A 25,803-nucleotide genomic window follows, 5' to 3' on the forward strand; every position below is an offset into this window, starting at 1 on the left:
CAGTTTTACAGGGAGTTTTTATTTATGCACTTTATTGGAGTCGTTGGTTTTGGGGGGCTCTCTCTTCGCAGGAGATACCCTGTGCACCTGTTAGCCTCTAGAGGAAGGATTACTTGTGTGCGGCTCTGCTTTCGGCCTCTTTGCAGACTTGGCTGCTCCGATCGTGTTGGTTTCTTCTGGTGCCCGGGAACCCCACGACCACAGGGCTTTACCAACGGTGTTCCAAAATTTATAATTTTAAATAAGATTTCTACTAAACAAGATTTCTTCTATGGGTCTGTGGGAGGTGTTTGGAGAAAGCAGGTGTGTTGTCTGTCCAGAGGGCGTCTATCACAGATGGCTTCTGCACCCCTGCCTCCGAACCCCTCCTGGAGGGCAGGTTCTCGTGCATTCTTCACTTCCCTGTCCTGTTGTCAGCGCTCTTCTCTGTGTCTCCTCCGGTCAAGGCACGTCAGGCTGCACAACCCAGAGCAGACGAGGAGTTGCCGCCCAGGGTCTTTTGGGAGAGAACCTTTCATTTGTGAGCAAAAAATGTGTGTTGGTACACTGCTTCAAAACCAGAAACCTATAGCTTCTTCATGTTTTGTAAATTTTATAGTACAGGTTCTTAATGTGTGTGATGTGAGTTTGTAAAAGCATGGCTTCCTTTATATATGTCAGGGCTATTTTTAAAGAAAATCTGCCTATCTGGGTGCCTCTTGGTGCAAGTCTGAAGTCCTCCCCCCCCCCGGCCCCCCAGGAAGACCCTCACAATCCTGTCTTAGTTACTAACGCTCAGAGATGAGAAGGCTCAGTAGACCGTGTCCTAGGGGGAGCTATGGTGCCGCATTGCCTCCCTTTCTGACCCATCAGAACGCTGTCCTGGAAGATGCCCTCTCTCCCGTCCTTTCTCATTGGCTCACTGTTTTGCTTATTCTGCTTATCACAAGTCAGATGAAATTCCTGTTTTTACTGCCGATAATTGCTTTTTGGTGTGTATCGTCTTGGGCCTGTTTGGCGGCTTCCAGGCATTGTGGTTGGCTTTCCCGACGCGTGGGTGATTGCCTGCCTGTGCCAGGCTCGGCGCTGGGCACCTCCCTTGTCTGGTTCGTCTTTGCCTGTGCACAGGGTGCCGGAAGCCACCTGGAGGAGTGGTTCCGACAGGGCCCGCCCCTCATTCTCTGGAAGGTGGGATGGGCATGAACGTGACAGTGACGGTGCATTGTGACACCTGCTGTCGCCAGGGAGAGGCGTAGCCAGCCTCCCTGGGAAGGCACCGTGGGTGTGTGACCTGTGCAGAAGGGTTGGGGGTGACTGCATGACACCCGGGGTCTAGAGGCTGTTCTGCTCTGGGACTCTACAGCCAGAGCCTCGGTGCCTTTTGGGGGTTGTGGTGGGGTGGTGGTTGCAGGAGCAAAAGGGTGGGGTGGGAATGGGTGGTGGCGGGAGGGTTGGGGCTTTTCTAAGAGGTGGTGGTTCTGTGGCCCTGGGTGCCGGCAGGCAGTGTCAGCGGGGCCCCCGTGCTGGGCATCCAGTCTCGAGCAGCCCGTTCCAGCCACAGACCTTGCACGAGCTCGGGGTGCATCTGCCTCTTTCCTGAAGCCTCGTTTCCCCAACAGCTACACACAGCAGTACGTTTGCCTTCCGGGCTCATGTTTCCTGGGCACGAGCTGTGTCTCTGTGTCCCTTGCCACCCTCTCCCTGGTCCCTTCCTTGTGCTCCTCATTCGCACCCGCCCTCCGTGGTCTGTGCTGCTCACACTGCCACAACCTCATCAGCTCAGTGTCTCCCTACAGATGCGGTACCTTCCTGAGAAAAATGACTCTAGCATACGATCTCATAAGGTGATTTATTTTAACGATTTAGCATATAGTCATCAGTAATTGTTTAATCATGGCTCTTTCAGAGGAAAGCAGCTGCTGGTACGCGTACTTGGATTTGTGTTGGTGTCTCCTTTCACCGGGACTGGCTGGCTCTTTTTCAGGAGCGGGCCCGTCACTCTCCGTGGATGTTGCCGGGTCCCCGCTGGCGTGGGCAGCCTTGTTCCTAAGATCTCTCGTGTCTTTTCTGTTCTAGGTGCTCTCCGCTGCCTGCCACGGCTTCCAGGTAGGACATGCAGGTTGTCCTGGCCGGTGCGTCTCTGCAGCTGGGAAGCAGAAGCCTCATCTGAAAATGGAGAGATAAGACGAGGTCCGGCCTGTGTGACAGAACGCCGTGCCTGCCCTGGCTGGGGAGCCCTGGTCCCGGAGATGGATCGCACCCGTGAGGCCGAGGTGGAGCTGAGAAGGGGCCCGAGCCCCACCGGGGCCAGCAGGAGCCCCGAGGCGGACGGAGACAAGGCCCTGAGCCACAGCTGCTGCATCTGTGGCAAGAGCTTCCCCTTCCAGAGCTCCCTGTCCCAGCACATGCGCAAGCACACAGGGGAGAAACCCTACAAGTGTCCCTACTGTGACCACAGGGCCTCCCAGAAGGGCAACCTCAAGATCCACATCCGCAGCCACCGCACGGGCACCCTGATCCAGGGCCACGAGCCCGAGGCTGGGGAGCTGCGCGTGTCCGAGGGCCTGGACGGCTGCACCAGCCCCACCAAGAGCACCTCCGCCTGCAACAAGATCCTCAACGGGGCCGCCCCGGTGGACGACAGCAAGATCCTGCTGCGGAGCAGCAAGAAGGAGGCCGAGGGGTCCGCCTGCGCCCTGGACGAGGGCAAGGCGGCCGCCCAGTGCTCCTTCTGCAAGTGCAAGTTCGAGCGCAAGAAGGACCTAGAGCAGCACGTGCACCAGGCCCACAAGCCCTTCCGGTGCCGGCTGTGCAGCTACGTGACGCTGCGGGAGGAGTCCCTGCTGAGCCACATCGAGAAGGACCACATCACCGCGCAGGTGCCCAGCGGGGCCGAGGCCTACGTGGAGAACGGCAAGCCCGAGCTGACCCCCGGGGAGTTCCCCTGCGAGGTGTGCGGCCAGGCCTTCAGCCAGACCTGGTTCCTGAAGGCTCACATGAAGAAGCACAGGGGCTCCTTTGACCACGGCTGCCACATCTGTGGCCGGAGATTCAAGGAGCCGTGGTTCCTCAAGAACCACATGAAGGCGCACGGGCCCAAGACCGGGGGCAAGAACAAGCCCAGAAGCGAGCTGGACCCCGTCGCCACCATCAACAACGTGGTGCAGGAGGAGATGATCGTGGCTGGCCTGTCCCTCTACGAAGTCTGCACCAAGTGCGGGAACCTGTTTACAAACCTGGACAGCTTGAACGCGCACAACGCCGTCCACCGCGGGGTGGAAGCCGGCCGCTCGCGGGCCCCTGCCGGGGAGGGCGCGGTGCAGGGCGGCGCCCCAGACCCCCAGCAGCTCTTCCTTCAGTGCCTCAGCCTGGGGCCTGTGCTGGCCGGCGCGCCCGCCCGCGGGCAGGCGGGGCGGCGCGTGGCCGAGCTGGACCCGGTCAACAGCTACCAGGCCTGGCAGCTGGCCACGCGGGGCAAGGTGGCCGAGCCGGCTGAGTACCTCAAGTACGGGGCGTGGGACGAGGCGCTGGCCGGGGACGTGGCCTTCGACAAGGAGCGGCGCGAGTACATCCTGGTGAGCCAGGAGAAGCGCAAGCGCGAGCCGGAGCCGGGCGCGCAGGGGCCCCCGCGCAAGCGGGCGGGCGCGCCCGGGGACCCCCTGCCCGGGCCCCTGGACCCCAGGCCGACCGCCCGCCCCAGCCGCCGCGCCGCCGCCCCCGCGGGCCACGGCAAGTCGTCCGAGTGCTTCGAGTGCGGCAAGATCTTCCGCACATACCACCAGATGGTCCTGCACTCGCGGGTGCACCGCCGCGCGCGCCGAGACCGCCACGGCCCCGGGGAGCGCGCGCCCCGTGCGCGCTGCGGCTCGCTCAGCGAGGGCGACTCGGCCTCACAGCCCAGCAGCCCGGGCTCGGCCTGCGGGGCCGCCGCTGACTCCCCGGGCTCGGGCCTGGCCGACGAGGCTGCGGACGAGAGCGGAGAGGACGGGGCGGCGGACCCTGCGGCAGGTGAGCGCGTGCGCCTGGGCGGCGGGGCTCAGAGAGTGAGGGCCGGGGGAGCTCCGTACCTGGGTGACCGGCGCCCAGGTAGCCCCGGCTCGGGAGCCCCGCGCCCAGGCGGTCCATGTCCGGATGTCCCAGAGCCCGGGGATCCCAGCCCCGGGAGTCCCACATCCAGGTAACACAGGTCCGGGTAGCCCTGTGCCCCCTTAACCCTTCCCAAAGTATCCCTGAACAGTGCCCCGAGAACATGTGCCTGGTGGCCCTCTGACCCGGTAGCTCTCAGCCCAGGCGGCCCAGGCTCAGCAGACTGGCAGGGGGGTGGCCTTGGTCCAGGTAGTCCCGGCACCCACATAACCCAGGCCCAGGCTCAGCCCTGCGCCCTGGGGGCCTGGTTTCCCAGACTCAGGTAGACCCTGCACCCAGGTGGCCCTGGGGATCCCAGACCCAGGTAGACCCTGCACCCAAGTGGCCCCAGCCGCAGGTGTCAGGCAGCCAGGATATAGTTCGAGCTCAGGCTGGTGGGTGCAGGCACAGGTGCCCGTCAGCTGCACTTCAGGCTCCTTTCTCGCTAATTTGCCCGGATGTGTTTGCATTAATTAACAACTTTGGTCTGTTGAATTCATGGTTTCTCTGGGACATCAGTCATTTTTGAGCAAAGAACGGGCGATGGGACACGTCCAAGGCGCGCCCTTCTTTTTCTCCGCAGTCCCAGAGCCTGTTCCCTCCCCAGGCGGCACGCGCAGGTGCACACACACACACACACACACCCCTGCCTCTGCTCTTCTCCTTTGCACCAGACAGCTGAGTAAAGGAGTAACTTCCAATCGGTGTGCACTTCTAATTAATCTCCTCGGGTTCAAGTAACCCTGTGGGTTTAGAGACGGCTCATTGGAACAGATGACTTTCCAAACAGCAGCTCTGTAAATATTTAAAGATGCTTGGCTGACTTTGTTTTCGTCATTTTCCTCCTTTTTAGACATCTTAAGCATTTTGATATTTTAATTATTATTTTTTGTTTTGGGTAATTCTTTTTAGTGGAAAGGGTTGTTCCAGTGACAGAACTTGTAACTTTCTCTGCATCACTGGGAGTGTTTTTCTCTTCTCCCTGGAAACTGGCTCGTGGATGTTGCTTTTACCTGACAGGCCTGGGGTGTAGAAACCCAGGAGCTCCAGGAGGGCTCTTAATGATTGGTAGTGAAGAAAACGACACACGTGCATTCCTCCAAAGCAAAATCTGCATCCTTTTTTCCTTCTGAGGGGGCTAGCCGGTTCTTTGGAACAGAGTTTATTATAGGTTTATCCGTGTGTCATATGAGAGTGTGTTCTGCTCAGATGTACTGAGTCAGTAAAAGTGTGGAAGAGAGTTGTTTCTCGAGTCCTGAAGAGAAGCCTGTGCTGACCCCTGCATATACCTTGTAAGGATCCGTCCAAGATGAGCAGTGACACACTTCACACTGACACTTGTTTCCTGTTTCATTTCTTACTACTAACCTGTGAGGAGGAGCAGGAGCACACGCTCCTCTCTGAAAACACACCACTGCTCCTTCTCTGAGTCGTCGTAAAACCTGGGCCACCCAGCTGCGACCTTTGGTTGGCATTTTTGAAGATTAATTCTTGGTTTTCCTCTTTTAAAAGTTTTGAAAATTATGGATTTTACTGATGATATTCCAATAGCACTATGACTGTTTTTAGAGTGCGTTGGATAATACTGGGTTAGAACTAAGTCTTTTCTTTTTTTTTGAAGATAGATATTTTTAATATTTAAAAAAGCTCTTGAGCCTTTCCCTCATCTGTGGTGACGTTGGTCAAATGATTAATAATCTAATTCAGTAGTACTTTGAAAATGTTGGAAAGATTGAGTGATTTTCACTATACTTTGGAATTCACTCTTTTTCATCTCAGATTCATTAACTTTGAGATTAGTGTTTCCCTCCTAATGACATTATATGTATTTTCTATATGTGATTTTTTTTTTCTGAGAAACCTGATATATCATATGTTTCTGTAACAAGTTCATGTGTCCTAGTTCAACAAGTTGACAGTAGAATCAACAGAATGTTGTAGCTCCTAGAGAGACCAGAAAGGGAGATTAGGTCATGACAGTGGCATAAAGTGTCGAAGAACGTTGTGGGTCTGCATGGGTAACTTTTGTGGCTCTGAGGAGCAGACTCTTTCCTCCAAAGACTACAGACTTGGCAAGCACAGCAGGCTGTCAGTGGTCCAGCGTGGGCAGTAAACCACAGCTTCAGGGCTGTTCTTTGAGGAGTGAGACGTGCGTTACAGTCCACGTGATCCCCACAGACACTCCTGTTCTCGGGGTTTGGCTAAAGACTTTGGAGAAGCAGACGAGTATTTTGAATCCCGCTTCTCGATCTGCAGTGTGCCTTTACTACTCCTAAAAGAGGAATTACGTCTGTACACATACAGGCAACTTAACATTCTTCTAGAACTTCGCCGTGGTGGCTGCCCAGAATTGTTAGGGGAAATGTGTGGAGTGTGAGATCAGAGCCGCACACCGTAGGTCACACAAGGGGAATGTGGGTTCTGGCGGAAGCAGAGTTGACTTTACAATTCTGTCTTCGCGACCCTTCACAGCAAGTCCCCATTGTGCCATAATTTTACCCAAAGATTTTTTTTTGACAACCAGGAATGGGTTTGAATGCTGCTTTTGGCCCTGGAGAAACTTTGCATGATCAGATTAATTAAAAGAACCCCCCCCCCCCCCCCCGAAAGCCATGTGCTTGTTTGAAAAGCTCTGTCACATTCCGTTTATTTCCATGGAAAACTGGGTCCCGGCAGCCCTCCTTACTGACCAAAAATGGTAGAAGAGCAACCTGTGAATAAAAATCAAGTATAAAATGTGTTCCCGAGCTAGATCTCAGCCCTCCACTGAGACAGTGACGTAGCCCTGGCAGAGAAAGCACACTTTTGGAGCTCCCGAAAAAAGGAAACCTTTCAGTTAGGGAAGAGAGAAGTGTTGAGAGGGGATGCAGTTTAGGTTTATAAAATGAGTGTTTCCAAACACAAAGCAGAGTCTGGGCACTCCCAGGTCACTATGGGGACGGAGGAGTGCTGAACAGGAAACCCAAGTGGGTTCTGCCCAGAAAGCTTGTGGGCAGTTCCAGAATGAGGGACCGCTGCTGAGCGTGTCTTGGACAGGCCAGTTCACAACCTGAGCACCTTTGGGTGGCCTGCCTTATCTGGGGCCATCACGGTGTGTCTGCCTGCCTTTGGGCAAAATGCCAAGGACCCCCATTCCCACCATTTGCGTATAGTTTCTGCAAAGACTTATGTGACTGCCTCGGTTTGGGCCACTTGGTGTCCTCTGCGCCGCTGTCACGCCCGGCCCACGTTCTGGTCGGCCTGCCTCTCTGTACGTCTTCGCATACTCAGTGCAGCTGGACGGATGGCAAAACCACGAGTTCTGGATGAAGTCCTGTGAGATCGCAAATCCTTGCTTCCGGCACACTAAAGTGTCAGACCCTGCTGCATGGAGAGAGGAACGGGGTCTTAGAACAAGGGCCACAGCGTGATCCGCAGTTTGGAGAATTAAGGAGAGCGTTTCCAGAACTGAACAGTATCATCAGGGAATGGAAAGACAATTGAAAGAAGAACGGAATTTCCTTCCGGGAGCCCCGGTTGCCTGGTTCACTCTGCTTGTCGCCCCCCGACCCCGCAGACCGACAGCCTTGTGCATCGCGGCTCTCTCCTCTCCATCTACCGAAGGAGGATGCCCCGTCTGTCCTGCACGCACGCCCCGAGACTGTGCGGAGGGCGGCCGCGGCGCTGGCGGGGCGGGGGAGGAGGAGGCCTGCCGGGCTGGGGCAGGGGTGGGGGAGGAGGGCCCGGCGGGCTGGGGCAGGGCCGCGGAGGTCCAGCAGCCGTTCTTTCCGCTTCTCAGAGCGCGGACGGTCTTCAGAACGGCTCAGAGAGAACACGTTCTCGGCCGTCCGCCCGTGGTCCCGGGGTTCCCGGAGAACCTAGCTAAGCGGGGCTGGTCCGGGGCGGCTGGGCCTGCCGAGACGGGGAGCTCTGACGACCGCTTGTCTCAAGGTTTGCTTCAGCGCAGAGCGGAAGGAGCTCACTGCGCTTCTGGCCAGATCCGCTCGAGATGCGCATCCCGAGCGGCGAAGCTGGGACCCGCGTTGCAGACCCCGTGTTTTCTGGCCACCACAGGGACAGAGTGAGCGGGAGGGACTGTGGTATCGGCCCCACCGAGGGTCTGAGCATGAGCCGGTGTGTCCGGGGTGGGGGTGTGGATAAGAGAAGGGAGAAAGGAGGGTGGACGGGAGCCCCAGGTGCAGACCGGCCACAGGTTATGGTTTGCCTCTGGGGGGAGGGACAGCCGGTGGGTGTGGCGACACTTCCGTCCTAGCACCGCAGCCTTGCCGGACGGGGCTACAGCAGGTGGGCCTTCTGAGCGGCGGTCTGGGTGGTCGGCGCCCTCTGTCCTGGGTGAGCCCGCGGAACTGGTGACAGGAATCCTCCGGTCCAGCTCCTGAGCTGCGGGCAGGTCGCTCCGGCTTACCTTGTCCAGGTTCTCTGCCGCCCCGGCAACCCGGGGGTCACCGTCAGCAGTAAGCAGTACCCGATAAACGTCCGCACGGGCCGATGCCCGGTCGGGAGGGCCTGGGGCACGCCTCGCCGGGGCGTCAGGTGCCAGGCCGGAAACGCGCGGTGTACTCCGCTGCGTGGCGGGCGCCAAGCCCTGTTCCCAGCAGCGCCGGGTCGTTCCCTTCCCTGGAGCTGGAGACGACGGCAGAGCTGGGCTGCTGCGGGCTCCGGAAGAGCGTCCTGGAGCGCGTGGCTGTTCAGCTCCGCAGAGCAGAGGCAGCTCTCGTCATTGGTGTCAGAGAACTGAGGTGTCGGAGCTGGAAACCCTCCTCATCACGTCCTGTCTGGTGGGGACACGCAGGGCAGGTCTTCGGAAAAGCGGCTCAGGTGTACTTGGCAGTCGGAAGCAGAGCGCCCTGTGGTCTCAGCCTGAGTGTTAGCAGCCGGGACCCGCGTGCATCAGCGCTGGTGACATGTCTACCCGCGAGGGGGCCTGCCCCCGGCAGCCAGCACCCTGCTACGCGCTCCGAATTACTGGAGGACGTTGAGCTACGACGAGAGTACGTTTGCTTGTATTTTGATTCTTCCGACGTGGGGGTCTGTGCATGGCCTGCAGGCGGATGTCCGCTTGAGCAGAATGCCGAGTCCCCTGACCTCCAGAATGAATTTACTGCAGCGTGAACAGCGTCAGACTCTGGAGACGAGATGCTGGGGTTTTCTTCCTTTCACTGAGACACACATACGGGTTCTGGTACCCAGAACCGTGCACCAGGCCCCGGGCAAACGTTTGGGTTTGCTGGCATCATTCACACACTCGGTTTGATCTCTCTCCTTTTATTTTCTGGCACAAGACAGGATTGCAGGATTTTAGAGTTGGAAAGGAGTGGAAGTGTCTCGTCTGTCCCGGTTTCATCAGGGCAGGGACTGGGTTATAGAAGTTATTCTGGTTTGCCAGAAGCGGGCAGCATGAGCTGCGGAGGGCAGCCCGGTTGGCAGATGCCAGGTCGCGAGTCACCTTTGCACTGAGGGGCAGTGTGCTGTCCACTCTGGAGCTCTACAAGCGTCCAGTCCCCCAGTGGCCATGGGGGGCTGCAGTGTCCCCTCTCGGGCTGTCCTCGCTGCGCTCCTTGGGTGCCTGGCCTGTGGTCGGCGTCCTGTGGGCACAGCTCCTGTCCGCTCTTGATCCGAGCCGGGGCCTCAGCGTCCGGTTCCCAGCCTCGGAGAGGATCCCTGTGCTGCCCTGTCACTCGAGGCACAAGGTGGCCTGGACCCCGTGCGGAGTTCTGGATCCCCGGTTCTGCCTGGAGGCTGGCTCCGAGGGGGGGGTGGGGTGGAGGCCGGGCGTCTGTCACGCGGGAGCCTGCTTGGGGCGGGCACTCGGGGGGTGTCCTCTCCCCGCAGAATGAGCTGCTTCTCCGCGTTCTAATAAACACGGACGCGCTGGGTCTGTAGAGAGTCTTAGCTGATGTGTAACCACTTTTCTGCCTCCTCTGCCTTTGGTTCACGTCCTAAATTCTGTTGTTTCAGTCCTTGTCCCGCTGGATGCAGTTTTTCTCGCTCGGCTGTAGGGATGATGCTGGCCGTGGTTTCTGGCACCGTCGTGGGTTTCAGTGTCCTCTTTGCCATTTTGTCACAAAGAAGGGCTCTTGGTTTTTCTCTGCTTGTTCTCCTGACGTGAGGTAGAAGGGGCCCTCTGTGGATTCTGTGCGTCGACGGGTTGGAAGTCCGTCCGGTTCTTCTCTCCAGGCCCTGTGAGTGGTGGCCCACGGGGAGGCCTGGGAGCGTCCGCAGGGCATCCACGGGGAGGTGTGGGTTGTGCCTGGTCTGGGAGCATCCGCAGGGGGTCCGCGGGGAGGCCTGGATCGTGTCCAGTCTGGGAGTGTCTGCAGAGCAGGCTGAACTGGTTTTGATTCTGGACAGTCGGCATTTACTGATTGGGATAAGGTCGTTCCAGGTCAGCTCTGCAGGAGGGGCTCACCCAGTCAGTGGGGGGAGCACCTGCTGGCGTGGCATCGCCGTGAAGATGTTGCCTGTCTCAGGGCCGTCCTAGACACGTGCCAGGCATCCCTGCTGCGTCTGCATACCTGCCAGTTGCTTATCCTCTGAGGCGGTGATGTGGCACCTGTCGCTGTGTCCCCTTCTTCACACGATTTCCAGGTATTTGTTGGAGGCCCGGCGCCCGTCAGGTAGCGATGGAGGCACGCGGCCCCTTGTGCAGGCCTTCGTGGACCATGGTCCGCTGCTGCACCTTCGCCGCACCCCGCATGCCTCGTCCAGAACCCCCACGTGCCCTCTGTGTGGCCTGATGTGCTCTGGACCTGGGAAACCTCTCTCTGCGCCCGTGGCCAGTCCCGTCCTCCCTGCTGGGTCAGCCCGGAGCCTGCGTGTGTCACTCCCGCTCCGTACCGGGACCTTCCCGTACTGCTTGTCCTCCGCCAACACCGTCCTCACCTCCCTCGCCTGCCGCTGTTGTGATCTCATTGAGGGTAAGGTTTTGCCTCGTTCAGCCTGCCTGCCCCGTGGTCTGCACGACTCCAGCCGTGGCTGGCAGCTGCCCTGGGACGGAGCAGGGGCACCTCGGGTTTGCAGTGAGCCTCCCCGAGATCCGTCTCCCATGGCGGAGTGTGTGCTGGCCAGCTTCAAGAGGCCCGTGACCCGTGATCGTGGTCTGGATGGACAGTGGAGGCTCGGATGAGAGCGGATACTCATACCATCCTGTGCCTTGAGGTTTGGAACCCTGTGCACATGGCCCAGCACAGTGGCCTCTTGGCGCGGCAGGAGTTGGCTGCTTCTCGGGCTCCTTCCCGGTCACCAGTGCCAGACTTGGGACTTTGTGTCTCTCAGGACTCCCGGGAGTCGCTCGTGTGTAGGGGGAGCAGAAGCGGGCTGGGCCTGTCCCATCCCCAGTGCCCGAGGACACACAGCCCGTGCTCCCCCAGACCCGGCATCTCAGGAAGCAGGGACTGAGGTCACCATGTGGTTCCCACCTCCCTGCCTTGTGTCCCCAGCAGTTGCCAGTCAGCACAGTTGGTGGGCGCGGCGCCCTCGGCCCGGCCCTTCCCGGGGCCGTCGTGTGCGTGCAAGTGGCCACTCGTCAAAACACTGCTCACCCGTGTGGCCCGGGACAGGCAGGGTGCTCCCGTTCCCCCACGGTTCCACCAGGGGGCCACGGTTGTCTGGAAGGCCCAGGCAGGGGACGGCCCAGAGCCCGTGGCGGGGGGCCTGCCCGTGGGCCCTGTGTTCTCCCGCTCAGCCTTCTCCTCGGTGGTCTGTGCGCGGTGGGCGCCCGGAACTATTCGGTGATTTAGCCTCTCCTTCTCCAAGCACTTAGCCTTCATTTGGTAATTGTTTTGTGTGCCCTTCTCTGGACAGAATCATAATGTTTCATTTATAAGTTTAGTTTTTTCTTTTCTTTTTGATGTTCCTTAATATCCTGTGTGCTGGACCTAATCTGAGGCCAGTTCTTGGTGAAACCTTTGTGGGCTGCTGATAGCATCAGGATTTGCATACTCAATTTGCATAAGCCTTTGGGTCTTCAGACAGAAGGCAGTTTTAGATCCGTGTTTTTTTTTTTTTTTTTTTTTAAGATCTGTGTTTTACTAGAATTAAAAAGTGAGGCTGGGTCTTCTCCGGATGAAGGTCAGAATGTCACAGTTTCCTTCCCGGGGTCCTGCCTGGTTCTGCGGGAGGCGAGGGCCGTCCTTTCCATTTGCAGGGTGCCTCGCCTCCTGTTTTATTTACAAAGGCAGACGTTGATTTGAGACGAGTATTTTCAGAGATTAGTAAGACATTTGGGCTTACGGTCCTGTAAATGTGTGCCTGATCCGAATCTTACTTGTGTTCTTTCTTCCGACTGCAGAATACTTACTTCCAGCACCGTCTGTGACCTCACCGGTCCTTCAGCTCCCCCATCCAGAGGGATCATTAAGTGGTCCCCTCTGGGGGGTCGGCCCTCCTCCAAGGATCTGGTGCGTGCCCGAATCCAGCTCTTGACACGGGCCCAGGGGCGTCAGCTTCCTTCCGGGTCACAAGATGAGGCTGTTCCGCGCGTGAGCGGCGTGGGCATAGTTTGTTAATTGGATTGGGCACCTGGAGAACGTTGTGATACTGAAATGATGATCATTTCCAGTCATCCCTTCTAGTTACCATAGTTCCTTTGATATAAGATTCGTTTATAATATTGCTGGTTTTTGAAACGTTGATGACAGCACAGTTCATGGCATAGGACTTCTGCAGATGGTTTTGGCCTCAGATTGGAAATTGATCGTAGTGGGGTGGCTTGAACATTTCCACTTTAAGGAAACGTCAGGTACTGTGTTTTCAAAAATGACGTGTGTGGTAGGAGGGATCGGCGCTTGGAAACAAGGCGTAAACGCTTAGGAGCCGTTTTTATCGTGAACCTCCTTCACGCGTGGTGAAGTTATTGGTGAGAGCCTCAGGGAGCAGTTCAGTGTGTCACCAAGACATGACTTGCAGGGTTCCTGAAATTTAGGTGTTAAAGGAATTGCGAAGTTCTGACAGCAGATTTTGGGAACTCTCAACAGGAAGGTTCTGGTTAGGTTCTCTGCAGAGTGTCTGCAGTTTCCATGGTGATAAGCCTACACACACCGCTTAGAAACAAATTCTTGATACTGTTTCGAAACGCAGTTACAAAAGGGCATCATGCTTGCAAGTTAGTTACGAATAGATAAAATTGCTTTTGCAGAACTGCCTTGCGAGCCGGCCACCCTTGGCAGACCTTAGAGTCTCGTACCTTCTTAATAGCCTGTGCTCTGAACGTTTCTTTTCCATTCTAGGTCAGAATTAAGTAACCAACCTACCTACCTGCCTGCCTTCCTTGCTTCCTTCCTTCTCCCCCAATCTTGAGTTAAAGATTTTTTCTGGGGCACCTGTGGCTCTCAGTGGGTTAAAGCCTCTGCTTCGGCTCGGGTCATGATCCCAGGGTCCTGGGATCAAGCCCCGTGTCGGGCTCTCTGCTCTGCAGGGAGCCTGCTTCCTTCTCTCTCTCTGCCTGCCTCTTTGCCTACTTGTGATCTCTGTTTGTCAAATAAATAAATAAAATCTTTTAAAAAAAAAGATTTTTTCCTTCGAATTTTAAGATCCAATTTTAAGGGGGGAAGGGGTTGCTGTGACTGCTTGCAGCAGTTTTCAGACCTGTGGCACACCTGTGAGGGGCAGAGCACATCTGGGTGGGGATGGGGCACTGGGGGGGACTTCCTGTCGCCCACCGGCCCACCGCTGCTTGTCTCCCCCTTCCCTTTGAGCCCCTTTGCTCCTTCCTTCCCTCCCCTTCCAGTCAGGCGGGTGAAGGGTTATGTGGAAACAAGGCATCACATAACACCAAATACGTACCCCACACGGTAAGCCATGGTGTTGGGGAGCAGTGGGCCCTGGGGCTGTGGGTCTGATCGCGGAGGACGCCTGTGCTGGCCTTCTTTTTTCTGTCCCGGGGCTGAGACGGAATCCCAGATTGCGGCCACTGGCCGTAGAAACACCAGGAATGGAGCGCCCTTTGAGCCTCCTCCTGGGAGAGCCCATCCCTCTGCCTTGGATGCAGGACGAACTCCTCACGTCTCTGCTCCTCCTGGTGCCCTTGGTGGGGAGGAAGGTCTTCGGGGCAAGGTCAGGGACCCTGGACCTGGTTTTCTTGCCTTAGGACCGCTCACCCCACACTCCCCAGGCTCTCCCTCCTCCCGAGGCTGCCTCCCTGGCCCCATGTCCCTCACGGGCCCAGCGTTGGGAGGTGGCGGAGGGGGCGCAAGGACAGGGCCTGGGCCAGACCGTGCCAGGCCCGTGCTGCTGAGTTTAAAATCCTGCCCCTCCTCCTCCTGAAAGTCGGCACGTGTCTCACGAACGCATGCCAAGTGCAGCTAATCCACGTTTTCTGAACGTGCGCATAAGAAACCGTCCTCCCTCGCGTGCTGGAGAGACTTGGGTTTTTGTCCTCTTCGGTCCCTTCAGGTGTGTTTACATGGGTTAGTAGATACGCGTCTGTACATTTTTCTTGTTTGGACATCTGAAGAGATTATCCTGTTTGTTCTGTTCTGAAACTTGCTTTTTCTATATAATGTGTTGGAAATCGTCCATGTCGATAAAGGAATCTGCTTTACTCTTGAGCTGTCTGAACGCGAAGTACGATCATAATTCATTTGCCTGTCGATGGACCTTCACGTTGCTTCGTTACAAATAGCGTTGCCTGAAGCTGCCGGAAACGGGACCGTTGAGAATGCTTGGGAGTTGCAGAGACCTGTTTCTTACTTGAGACAGCTGGTTTGGGGGTTTGCATGTGTTCTATGTCTGTGGGTACCACCAGGCGGGCCATGATTGTCCCCGTGTCTACCAGCAGCTCGCGAGTGTGGCCGTTGGCCCACGCCTTCAGGGGTGCCGGGGATCGTAAATCTCCCGCACTCGCCCACCGGAAGGAAGAGAATGTTCTTCACGCTCTTGCTGCCGTACTTTCCATCTTCCCGGCTCCTGTGAGAGTGAGTGTGTTTGCATGTTCGCTGGCCATTTGCATTTCTCGAAGGAATGACCTGTTCATGCCCTTGGTCCATTTTTATAATGTGGTGTTTGTCTTTTTCTTATTAATTAGCAGGAACTCGGTACATCTTGGGAATGAATCTTGTTCCCTTTACTTTCTTCTCACTTTGTGTTGGGCTGTATGATGTCTTCTAGCATACAAGTTCTAAAAAGTCAGAACTGTTCCTTTTTCCATCATGGTTTTTACCCAGGACTTGGGCATTCCCAGCCCTACTGTTCGGATGTTCTCACTGAATAAAGTGAGTTTGCTTTATTCCGTGTGCTTAGTCGACGTTGCATGAATCCACGTGGCACTTTTGGTGGACGCTGTGAGGTGTTTTTAATTTTTTCCCCTATTGCTATCCTGTTTTTCCAGCATCATTTTATTTCAGCATCTTTTTTCTGCTGATTTGAAATAGCCTCACCATGTACAGACCGTGGGCCGGCGTCCTCCCCGGGCGTCAGGAGGCGTGTACGCCTGGCAGACACAGGTGTTACTCTGCACATCCGGATGAGGTCCCGAGGTTCAGGAGACTTTCGTGCCAACAATCGTGTCGAAGTCAACCCGTGAGTCCTGGGCCGGTGCTCGTTCCGTTGCAGTGTTCAGGCGGGGCAGGAAGCAGGGAAGAGGAGAGGAGGAGAGGGTGGGGGCATGCCCTGTGCACCCTCGAGCGGCGGCTGGGCTCTCGTTGGCTCCCGGGCAGTCCTGAGAGTTCCTGACCTTCCCCTTCATACCCAAGCTGTGCTCCAGAGCTACCCCCCACCCCTCACCCCGCCTCAGGAGGGCCTCGAGCAGGGCTCCGGGAGGACCTCTCTGCAGCCTGCTCAGGGCGGATGAAGGGAGCCCGGCCGGGTCCTGCAGGTAGACCGTTGCTCGCGTGCATGGGGCCTTAGTCGCACGGGGTCCCAGAGGCCCCGTCCCGTCACCGCCTGCCGTTGCGGGCTTCTCCTCCACTGGCTGTGATTGAGTCTCCTCTTGGCAGTGAATTAATGACACTGAATATAAATGAAAAATAATTGTTCTCTCCTTGCGTGATGTTCACGTGTTCCTGCATCATTTCCATGTTTCAGGCCGGGTGTCTCACTCTGTGCTGCTTTTGAGGTAATTCATTCAGATCACGTGTTTCAGATAAGAGAACAAGTCGGAGTTGCCAGACTCAGTGAGTAAAAATAGAGGACACCTGTTCGATGTGCATTTGAGAGAAGCTGTGAACGGTACATTTTCGGTCTCCGTGTGTCCCGTGTAGTGTTGGAGACTCCCTTGTGCTAAGAATGACTTGTCGTGTGTCTGAAGTCCGGGTTACCCAATGCGCCGCGTTTCTCCTGGAGAGAGGCTCCGGGCTACGTCTCTTGGGGCGGATGCCGTCCTCAGCACGCGGGAGAAGTCCCGGCTCCTGGCCGGCTCTCGGCCGACGGGTCAGGCCGTTCGGCAGCGCCCGTCTGCTTCCCTCGAGGCCCGGCCGCTGCTCGCCCCCACCGGTGCGCGCCCAGGACTCGTGCACCGCGGAGGAGAGGGGAGGCCCCCGCTCGGGGTGTGCGCTCTCAACAGTTCCCGCTCGGTGACTTCTCGTGCGTTCACACTCTCGAAGGACACAGCGGCGCTTGCTGACAACGGGATTCGGGAGCAAATAAAACTTTACCTTCGTCTGACGGCTTGATGAACTGCAGCGGTCTCTGCCGAGCACGGTTGTGTCAAGTTTCTTGAATTGGGATGGGCCGCTGATTCCAAGTGTGGCGTGCGGTGTGACGGGGTGCGGGGGGTGGGGAGCTGCCCTGCAGGACCCGGTGCCGCCGCCTCCCCCTCCCGCACGGACGTCTGTCCTCAGCTGGGAGGTTCTGACCTGCCGGGGACTTTGTAGGTGACATTTTGGGGCCGGGGCCCCACTGGCATACCTTGTGTCGGCACCGTTCGTGGGGAATGTCAGGGTCCCTGGGGCGGCATGTGCACTGCAGCCTGTCCTGACTCCGGGGGGCGTCGGCGAACCCCGTGTGGGGTGCAGTGTTCTAGAAGACCCGAGCCCTAAACGCTGAACCTGAGGTCACGTGGACGGGCTTCTCACATTACTTCAAAATAAAAAGAGACCCAAGAACCCGTTCCTCAGATCATGCTTGACACACGGAGGGCTGCTCTGTGGTCACAGCGCTCCCCGCGCTCTGGGCTGTGATCTTCACAGTAGGGAGTGATGGTCCAGGATCGACTTGCTCTCCCCCGGCGGCGTCGGAGGACATCCGTGCGCTGTGGCGTTTTTAGGGCACATATTTCTTCTGGTTCTCAGTTGATTTTACCTGTGTATGATCTGTCCTTCCTTAGTTTTGGTTTAATCAAATAGTAAGTAAATATGTGTGGAAAAAAAAAACCTATGGCGAATCACTGTTCCCGAGGGAATTCCTTGTCCCTGGTTGAACTGTGATGAGTGACTGACACGAGCCGTGGGTTCCGCGGCACAGAGGACAACTTGGCGAAAACCAGGGGCTCCTCGCACGCCTCCAGCCTCTCAGGATATGCAGAGAGATCCGGAGTTTATTTTACAAGATTGGTCTGTCATTGAAGAACCCGGTGTTCCTTTGAGATAAGGCCTGTGTGAGCCGGCGGCCGGTCCCCGCGTCACCCGAAGGCCCTTTCAGGTGAGCCTTCTTGCCTGCTGCCATGTGTCCTGTCCGCCTTGTCACTCCCGGGGTGTCTGAGGCCCGGTCCTCGCACTTCGCACCCAGTAGGGGACGTGCGTGCAGTCCTGGCGTTTGGTCTGGGCGACTTTTCCCTTTGGACCTTGTAAAAAAAAAAAATCCCACAGTTGTTTTCCTTCTGGGGACTCGTAGGCGTCTCCTCCCTTGGAAAGACCATGTGGAAATGCGGTCGCGGGCGTCGTGTTGTGACTGATCTCAACCCCATTGGTGCTGCTTGCCGTCGGGTGCCTGCCACCCCCACGATTCCCCGGAGACCCCCGTGCTCGCGGCGGAAAGCAGGCTCCAGGCGGCCGGGTGGTGCAGCATTTAGTTGTAGGAGTCAGTAGGATTGTGAGAGCACGTCTTGTCTTCTGTCGGTAGGTAAGACTCCACGAACCAATCACAGGAATGAATGATCTTTCAGGAGAATCGCTTCAGTTGGTTTTCTGACGTCTTTCAGTCCGTCACTTGGCATGTATCCCACGGCGAGATTTCTTTCTTGCCTTCCCTGCCTGCGGCTGAAACCGTTGTGGCTCATCCCTTCCTCGGCGGAGCTGGGACCATGTCTCCTCTCTGCGCCCCGCGAGGTCATCCCGCTCATCCTTCTTGGCCTCCGGCCCCACGCCCTCCGCGTGTCTGGCCTGTCCACTGGGTATCCCCATCCCGCGTGCCCCAGACGCCTGGAGCTCCATGCTTCTGCAGCCTTGGCCTGTCCCCCCAGTTGTTACTTTAACTCGAGATCGTGCGTGCTTTAACCTTGCAGTGTCCTACACGTCTGGATCCTAGGTCTCCAAGAAAAGCGGCTCCCCGGCCATGCATTCTCGGGTTGGGCCCTGCTTCTGTGTGCTCCCCACTGTCTGAGGGTGTGGAAGGACGGTCGGGGCTCCGTGAGCTGGGCCGGCCAGGGAGCGCGTGGCTTCACCCCTGCCTCCTGGGGAGGAGCTAGGACACAGCCCTGCAGGCAGAAGACCGCTCTTAGCGCAGCTGGGCCGAAGCTGGGTCCTGCCTTCTGTCCTCGCGTCCCCCCAGGAGCAGCCCTGTCTGAGCCTCCTCTCGGGCATGCCCTGTGCGTCTCAAGTGAGTTGCCGCGTTCGTGCCGCTGGTTCTCAGCGATGCCACTGAAGACCCACGTGGCTTTATCGGCACGTACAGTACGGCTGTGTTTTGCTTGCATTTTAGTATTTTGGCTGAATTTTGCTGGGATTTACTTTAAATTGCTCACGTAGTCTCAGCTTTACTTAAAATGACGCCAGTAGTCGTTGGCAGTCTGGTGTATTAATGAATCACAATTCCAAAGGCCTTCAAATGGCCAGAGTGCTATAGTTTGGCCCGTGCAGGACACGGAAAAGCCGGGGAACTCTCACGTAACTGAGATCAATGGGCACGTCTTCTCCGCCGACACTCCTTTTTGCTCTGAAAGTACACCTTCTGTGGTAGTCTGTGTGCGTTCTGACGGTGAGTGAAATAAGAGAAGCAGGGAGTGTTGCCCCAACATGAACAGTGTCTCGTGCAGCGTCTCGTCGCTCCTCTGCCCGTGAGAAGGTGCGCTTGGTGGTCCTGGCAGCTCGAGGGAGGGTGTCGTTCGCCCCCCGTCCCGATGCTGCGGACACGTCGGCGGCATGGAGGGCGGGCCCCGTGTGCCCAGCGCGCCCAGCACGCCTGTCTGGCCAGCTCTTGGGCCGTCCGGCAGGTTCTTCTTGGGGCAGAGGTTTGCCAAGGGAGAGCTCAGTCGGGGCTCAGGCTGCAGCCTGCCAGTCCTGGACAGAGCCCAGGGACACGTGACCTGCTTCTCACCACCCCCCAAAGCCCTGACCCAGGATGGGCCAGCTTTGTCTCCACGGCCCGCAGGGGCCCCCGACTTTCTGCTTGGGTGCGGGGACAGGTCGTCTGCACGGGGTGGCTGGGAGGGCCGCGACTGGCCTGAGCCGTCTTGCTGGCACGTCTGTGGCCCCCCCTATCATTTGGGGGTGACCTGAATGTCACCTCAGACTGTAACTGCCGCTCCCTTTCCCGAGCTCTGTTTTTTTAAAGATGTTACTTATTTATCTTAGAGTGAGGGCTGGTTCGGAGTGGGAGGGGAGAAGGGAGGGGAGGGAATCTCAAGCAGACTCCTCGCCAAGCGCGGAGCCCAATGCTGGCTGATCCCACCACCCTGAGACCCTGACCGGAGCCAAAACCGAGTGCCGGACGCTCCCCCGACCGAGTCCCCCGGGCGCCCCTTCCCAAACTGCTTCTGACTCCCCTCCCTTCTGGAGCGTTTCTGCATCCGAGGTCGGCCCTGAATGTGGGTGGGCCTGTGAGAAGAGCGGGGCCGATGCGTGCGGGTCTGGGGAAGGGGCACTGGGGACTGTCAGACACCGTCCGTGTCCTGCTGCTCCGGCCGGCGACGGATCGCTCGTGGAATCTTGCCTCTTCGTTCTCGTCTGCGTATGGCGTTTTGGGTCACCTGCGTGCACAACTTGTGAAACGAACCTGTGTCTTGACTGTTAACGGGGTTTTCACAAGGTTGCCGTCTGTGGAGCGTGGTTTACTTTTGGGTGGTCACGTACCCGTCTGCGGACTTGTCTGGGAACTTAACGGCAAGGTATAAAATCTTCTGATAAAAAAACGCATTTTTATTTAGCATAACTAGCTTGTAAACGCTTTCTTGAGAAAACAACGTAACGTGTTCGGGAGGCGTGACTACATGCACCTTCTGAGACGCTGTAAAGGCCGCAGAAGCAGAGACTTTAAAGGCACAGGAGCTGACTTCGGGGCCGGGTTCTCGCCGTCCTCTGTCAGATGCGGGACACGGTTGCAGGTCCGCGGATTTCCAGGATGGGATGGAACGCTTGTGCCCCGCCCCCCCATCCAGTCCCCGCAGGGGTGCGTCCCCACATAAACTGAGAACCACGCACGGCTGCGATGTGGCGGGTTGCCTTCCGCATGTGTCTGGCACTTTCCCGCCATTCAAGGCTCAGTAGGCTGCCTTTCTGGAGCTCAGGTGTGTGGCCTGTGCGCACGCAGCGCAGCAGCGGGCGGGCCCTGGTGGGGGGCTCCGGCAGGGGCGCCGTGGCCACCGAGGGGTGCCGCTGCTGACACGCGTCCCCAGCACGTGTGCTGCAGCTCTAGCCCACCCAGGTGTCAGGACGTGGGAGCAGGAAGACTGACCACGGAGAAGCGGGGGCTGCACAAATTCAGGGGTCGGACAGAGGATGGACGAGACCGTCGCAGCCCGTGGAGCCGGGTCGCGTCCCTGGGTCCCTGGTCAGGCGGACCTTCACCGACAGCTCACTTGTGCGCCGGGCCTGGCGCCCAGCAGTGATGCCCTGGCATTGGGGTCAGCAACGAAGGTGGACGGGTCAGGGTGTATGAGAGGACGGGCAGTTTTACCGTCTGTTTTACCGCAGACGTCACGCGTACGGTAGTCACGTGGAAGATGCGGATGAGGGAGGAGAAAGGGCTCCCGCGGCTCGGAGATGATCGGGCTTCGCTGTTCTGGTCCAGCCGTTCCTTCCCAGGCGTGTCCGTGGTCCCTCTCGTCCGTCTGTCGTGCGGCGTGTGTCTGCACTGACACCTGCATGCGTCTGGAGAATGACGGTTTTACAGACCTTTCTCAGACTTGCTGCGTCATGAGCTGTGCACAGCCCAGGGTACAGCGCGGGACACTAGACCCCCGGGGCCTCGGGAAGCCGAGACGTCACTTGTCAGAGGGACAGAGTGACAGCCGAGTGTGCGGGGCAGGATGGCTGCGACCGAGTGGCGACTTCTCCCGGAGGGTGGATGGGCTTTCTTCGTGAGGTCCCGAGAGAGGCGCTTGGTTGGGGGCTGGGGGAAGCGGGGTGCCCGGGTCCCCACCTCCCTCTGCCGCCCTCACGTGCTTACAGTGTCCGTGGCCGGGAGGAAGGCACTTGGGTCCTCGCTCGCCGGCAGCCGGGGTCTGCCATTGCTTGGTCACTTTGGGCTTCCCAGCTGAAGTCTTTGTACGCTGCGAAGTGTTCCTTGTCTCCTGCTCAGCCTGTACTGTAGGTTTCCAGGGGGAAAGTGGAGACTAATTACGTTTCAGATGAAGCTGTTGCTCAAAGATTTTTGTTTCCATCTTGGTTTTTTCCCACATACAAGGTGAATCCAAGAAACGATCTTTTTTCTACTTTTCTCTTCGTATCTTAATTTAGTTTATTTTAATCCATGATCGGGGTGAGTTATTGTTAGTGAAAGCCCACATGCCCCGTGCTGAAATAGTGGGGACAACCCTCTCCCAAAAGCATTGAGAAAGAGAAATTTACAATACTGTATTTTACTGATACATTTATTTTACCAAAAAACTGTATATAAGTTGATTTTAAGGATTCACAGTCGTATTTGACTGTTAGGCTGATTTGCATCTTGATAGCTAGCGAAACTGTAGAATTTCACATTTAATAGGTAACGATGCTTTTGTCTTTTGTGTATTCATACGTCACTGCTTCTCAGAGGTTGAGCTGGTGCGCATTCTGACCAAGGAGTTTCTGATAACTTCTGCAGAAAATCAGTGACGTCAGTAATTCCATAAAAGGAACTGTGAACTTTTTTTAGGGCTAATAAAATGTTTAATGCAGGATTCTCTCTCATTGTAGGCCATCAAGTTGATACAGTTAGTTACATCAAAAAAAGGAGAAAAAAATCCTTTCAAGTTTTATTACTTCTTGGCTGAAAGCATCAAAAAAATACCAGTGATAAACATTGAGGTAACCGAATGCAGCTTACCTAAGATGATTGCTCAAGGTAATGAAATTAGCATCTTATTACACACGTCTTTAACTATTTCGACAAAGAACGTGGTGGAGAAATTGATGCATTTTGCTGGCAGAGATGCTTGGCGACAACAAAAATCATGAATATTTTCAGATTTTTGTGAAGACACTTTTCAGAGTTTGAAAGTTTTTTGAGGTGCCTGGAGTCACCCTTACGGCTCCAGTCTCCATGTTTTCACGGGTTAATGAGATGTTGAAAAGGGCTGGAAGCATCAAGTAAAAGGTTTTGGGCTAAATTTGTGCCCCCGGACTGGTGCCCTTCGGGGACAAGGGAGAGCCCGCTCTTTGACGTCGGAAACGGGGACCAGACGAACCACACAGTACTTGTTCCACAGTGGACGCATCCCGAGTTCAAAGGTGCCTCGCAGAGAGACCGTGCCAAGTCCTGCCAGATGGTTTCCGGCTGAGGAGCGTTGTGAAAATCTGTGTATTTCTCTGTATCACAGACCGTGCTGACCCCGTATTCTCCGAGTTATTTATGGGGGTCTTTCGGGCTGTTTGCTGAGCGTGAGAATGGCTGGAGATTTCCTGGCAGCCGTAACTGAGATGGCAGCCCACCCCGCTTTACTCTGGAGGGGGGAGGGTGGAGGAGTGAAGGGTGACGTATGGAGATCCCAATATATGTATTTGCAGGCAACCCAGGAAGGAGGCAGTGTTTAAGAAAAGGAGGGAAATGTGTGTTTTCAAAGGTTCCCCCCCACCAGCGATAAAGTTCTAGTTCATATGAGACTTTAAACCTTCTTCTCAGTTACAGTAGAGGTTCAGGTGTGTGGTTATGACTTATTAAAGACGGCCTCCTGTTTACTGCTCAGGTGTTGGGATGTTTCAGGTGACATCTGTGTGGTCCACATTCAGGAACGCTTGGTTTCTGTTTCTTGAGGTTTACAGGAGAACTACATTGCAGTGTTCTCCCCTGGCATTTGGGCTTGGATTATGTTTTAGGATCTGAAACAGGATTAAATATTGGACTAAAACCCAAAAACCTGCAAGCAGGAAGTTTGGATAACGGGCAGCTCTGGTCCGTGGTCTTCGAGAGGGAAGTTTGTGGCTCCGGACGTCGCGTAAAGCACATGCAGCCCTCTGCGACGGCTGTGCCCAGGGAACCCGTGGCGGCCGTGCCCAGGGACAGATGCACTGACACGTGACCGTGGATCTGGGCAACTTCACCAGCTTCGCCTAAACAGAGAAGCAGTGGCGTGGTTCTTTTGTAAGGTGTGATCTGCGAGAACACATTATTCCTGGGAAACCGGCTGCCTCCACGTGACTTGGGTGCGGCTTCCTGCTGTGACGTTTTTGCTGCTTCCGGGGACGGTCATCCTGCGGAGTTGCCTTTCACTCCTGAGTTGACGTTTGTTTTTCCGGAGTCTCTCCTTCCCTTTTGGGAAGGAGTAGCGGTTCAGTGTGCACTGCTAGAAGGTGACCTCTTATTCGGAATAATCCCACATGTACTGGGGAAGGCTGTCGAGTGGGAAGGAGTCTGTTCTGTTCGTATAAATCAGTGAATTTAATGTACAGTTACGGAAGAAGGTTGCCACCAGTATGTTACTGACTCATTTGCAAGCTGACCTGGTTGGTGGTTGGTCCCAAAACGGTTGCTAAAAGCATACCTTCTCGGTCGGAAGGATGCTGGCTTTCCCAGAAGCGCTTTTGCTCAAGGATCCAGGTTCTGCTTCAGGCGTGGAGGCTGAGCCAGGAGAGTCTGGGCCGAGCCAGCGACTCTGAAGTGAACTTGGTCTTTGGGACAGAGAACGGATGTCCCCGTGGCTCTTTCGGCCAGTTTCTCCGTGCAGTTGAAACGAGAGAAGTACACTTCCCGATATGCCCCACTGAGGCGTTCCTTCCCGGGCAGGTGGCGGTCCCTGGCTCCAAGGGTCCAGCAGACTCTCTTCCTTTCACTGCGACTTTTCCTGACCGGCCTGGCTCCTGCCACGGAAACCTTCCTCCGAGTCTGAGACCTCAGGAGCCGCAGCCCAGGACCCATGGGACCCTCTGCAGACACACGCCCTGCCCCGTCTCCCTGTCTGTGGTCCTTCCGCGCTGAACTCTGTCCTTCCTTGCCGTGGGCAGCGCTGGGGACGCTGACGCTGAGTGATGTTAGCCGGGGTCCCAGCCGGGGGGGCTTGCTGTCATCAGGGAGGCAGTGAGCGTGGGGGTGCGCTGGCCTCATCCTCCCATCTCAGACTCCTGCCTTCACGACTCTGGGCCGGTTTTGCTGTGTCAAAGTCCCACTTAGCTAGCTCAAGGTTGTGTGGTCCTTGGTCCCCAAGGTGGTCCGTGGTGGTGAAGCATTTCAGAGCCTGTGTGTGTGAGAGAGCCTGTGTGTGTGTGAGCCTCTGTGTGAGAGCCTGTGTGAGTGTGTGAGCCTCTCTGTGTGTGTGTGAACCTCTGTGTGTGTGTGTGCTTGTGTGTATGTGTGAGCCTGTGTGTGTGTGTGTATGCCTGTGTATGTGAGCCTCTGTGTGTGCAGCATGTGAGGATGATCGTGATTATTTGTACATACGTGTGTGCACATGTATTTGTGTGTGCGCACATGTATTTATACATATATGTGTGCATACACGTGTTTGTACATATGTGTGTGTGTGCATGTCATTTCACTTGAAAACTGAATCAAGGGCCTGATCCGTGGTGTAGGTTTAATACAGAATATTTGCTGGGAACGTGAAGAATCCCGTGGTTTACCGCGTCCTGCTCATCACACGTCGGTGAAAAGAAATTAACGTTGTGATTTAAGAGCAGACTTAGACTTTACTCCCTCCTTTGACCTTTCACGTAGGTACTCTAAGCCAGTTCGGCAAGAGGAAAGTCCTTCAAAAGCTCCGGTGCTGTGAAGTAGGTGACCCTTCTCAGGTGAGACAAGTCGGAGAAGCCCCAGGGACGGCTGTGTCGGCGAGACTCGGTCAGTCTGGGCTGTCGGTCGTGGCTCAAGCCCTGAGCCCTCTCGAGGTCACCAGATCACGAAGGCTGATGGCGTGCTTCCCCCGGGCCTCTGCCGTCCTCAGGTAGACGGGGCAGGAGAGGATCGGCTCTGGGATCAGCCAACTTTTAAAACTTTACTTAAACTTTCAAAAAAATTTCCCAAGTGAGGAAAATCACTGTAGTGTGCTGGTATTCAAATCAGGTGATTTTTCAGAAAGAGACACGACGACCGGTTTCAGAACAAGTAGGATTTTGCACAGCAGGTTGGAAGCCACCGATCAGTAGTGCTGGCTGCCCAACAGTAGGGAATGATCTAGCTTCTTTAATTTAAATATTTAGCAATATGTGTCGATGTGCATGTGAGTCTTTACAACCCTGTGAGAAATAATTTTAA

General features: G+C 56.3%; 1 protein-coding gene across 1 annotated transcript in view; it reads left to right on the forward strand.

Moving 5' to 3' along the window:
- ZNF516 (zinc finger protein 516) overlaps positions 1–25,803 on the forward strand; it is a 106,975-nt gene that overhangs the window by 42,397 nt on the left and 38,775 nt on the right. Inside the window, exon 2 of the mRNA XM_080821991.1 lies at positions 2,056–3,987. Within this exon, the coding sequence (XP_080678117.1) occupies positions 2,229–3,987 (1,759 nt within the window). The 5' untranslated portion in view covers positions 2,056–2,228. The remainder of the gene's footprint in view (positions 1–2,055; positions 3,988–25,803) is intronic.

This window comes from Martes martes (genome assembly GCF_963455335.1).
Source record: "Martes martes genome assembly, chromosome: 13".
NCBI classification, from domain to species: Eukaryota; Metazoa; Chordata; class Mammalia; order Carnivora; family Mustelidae; genus Martes; species Martes martes.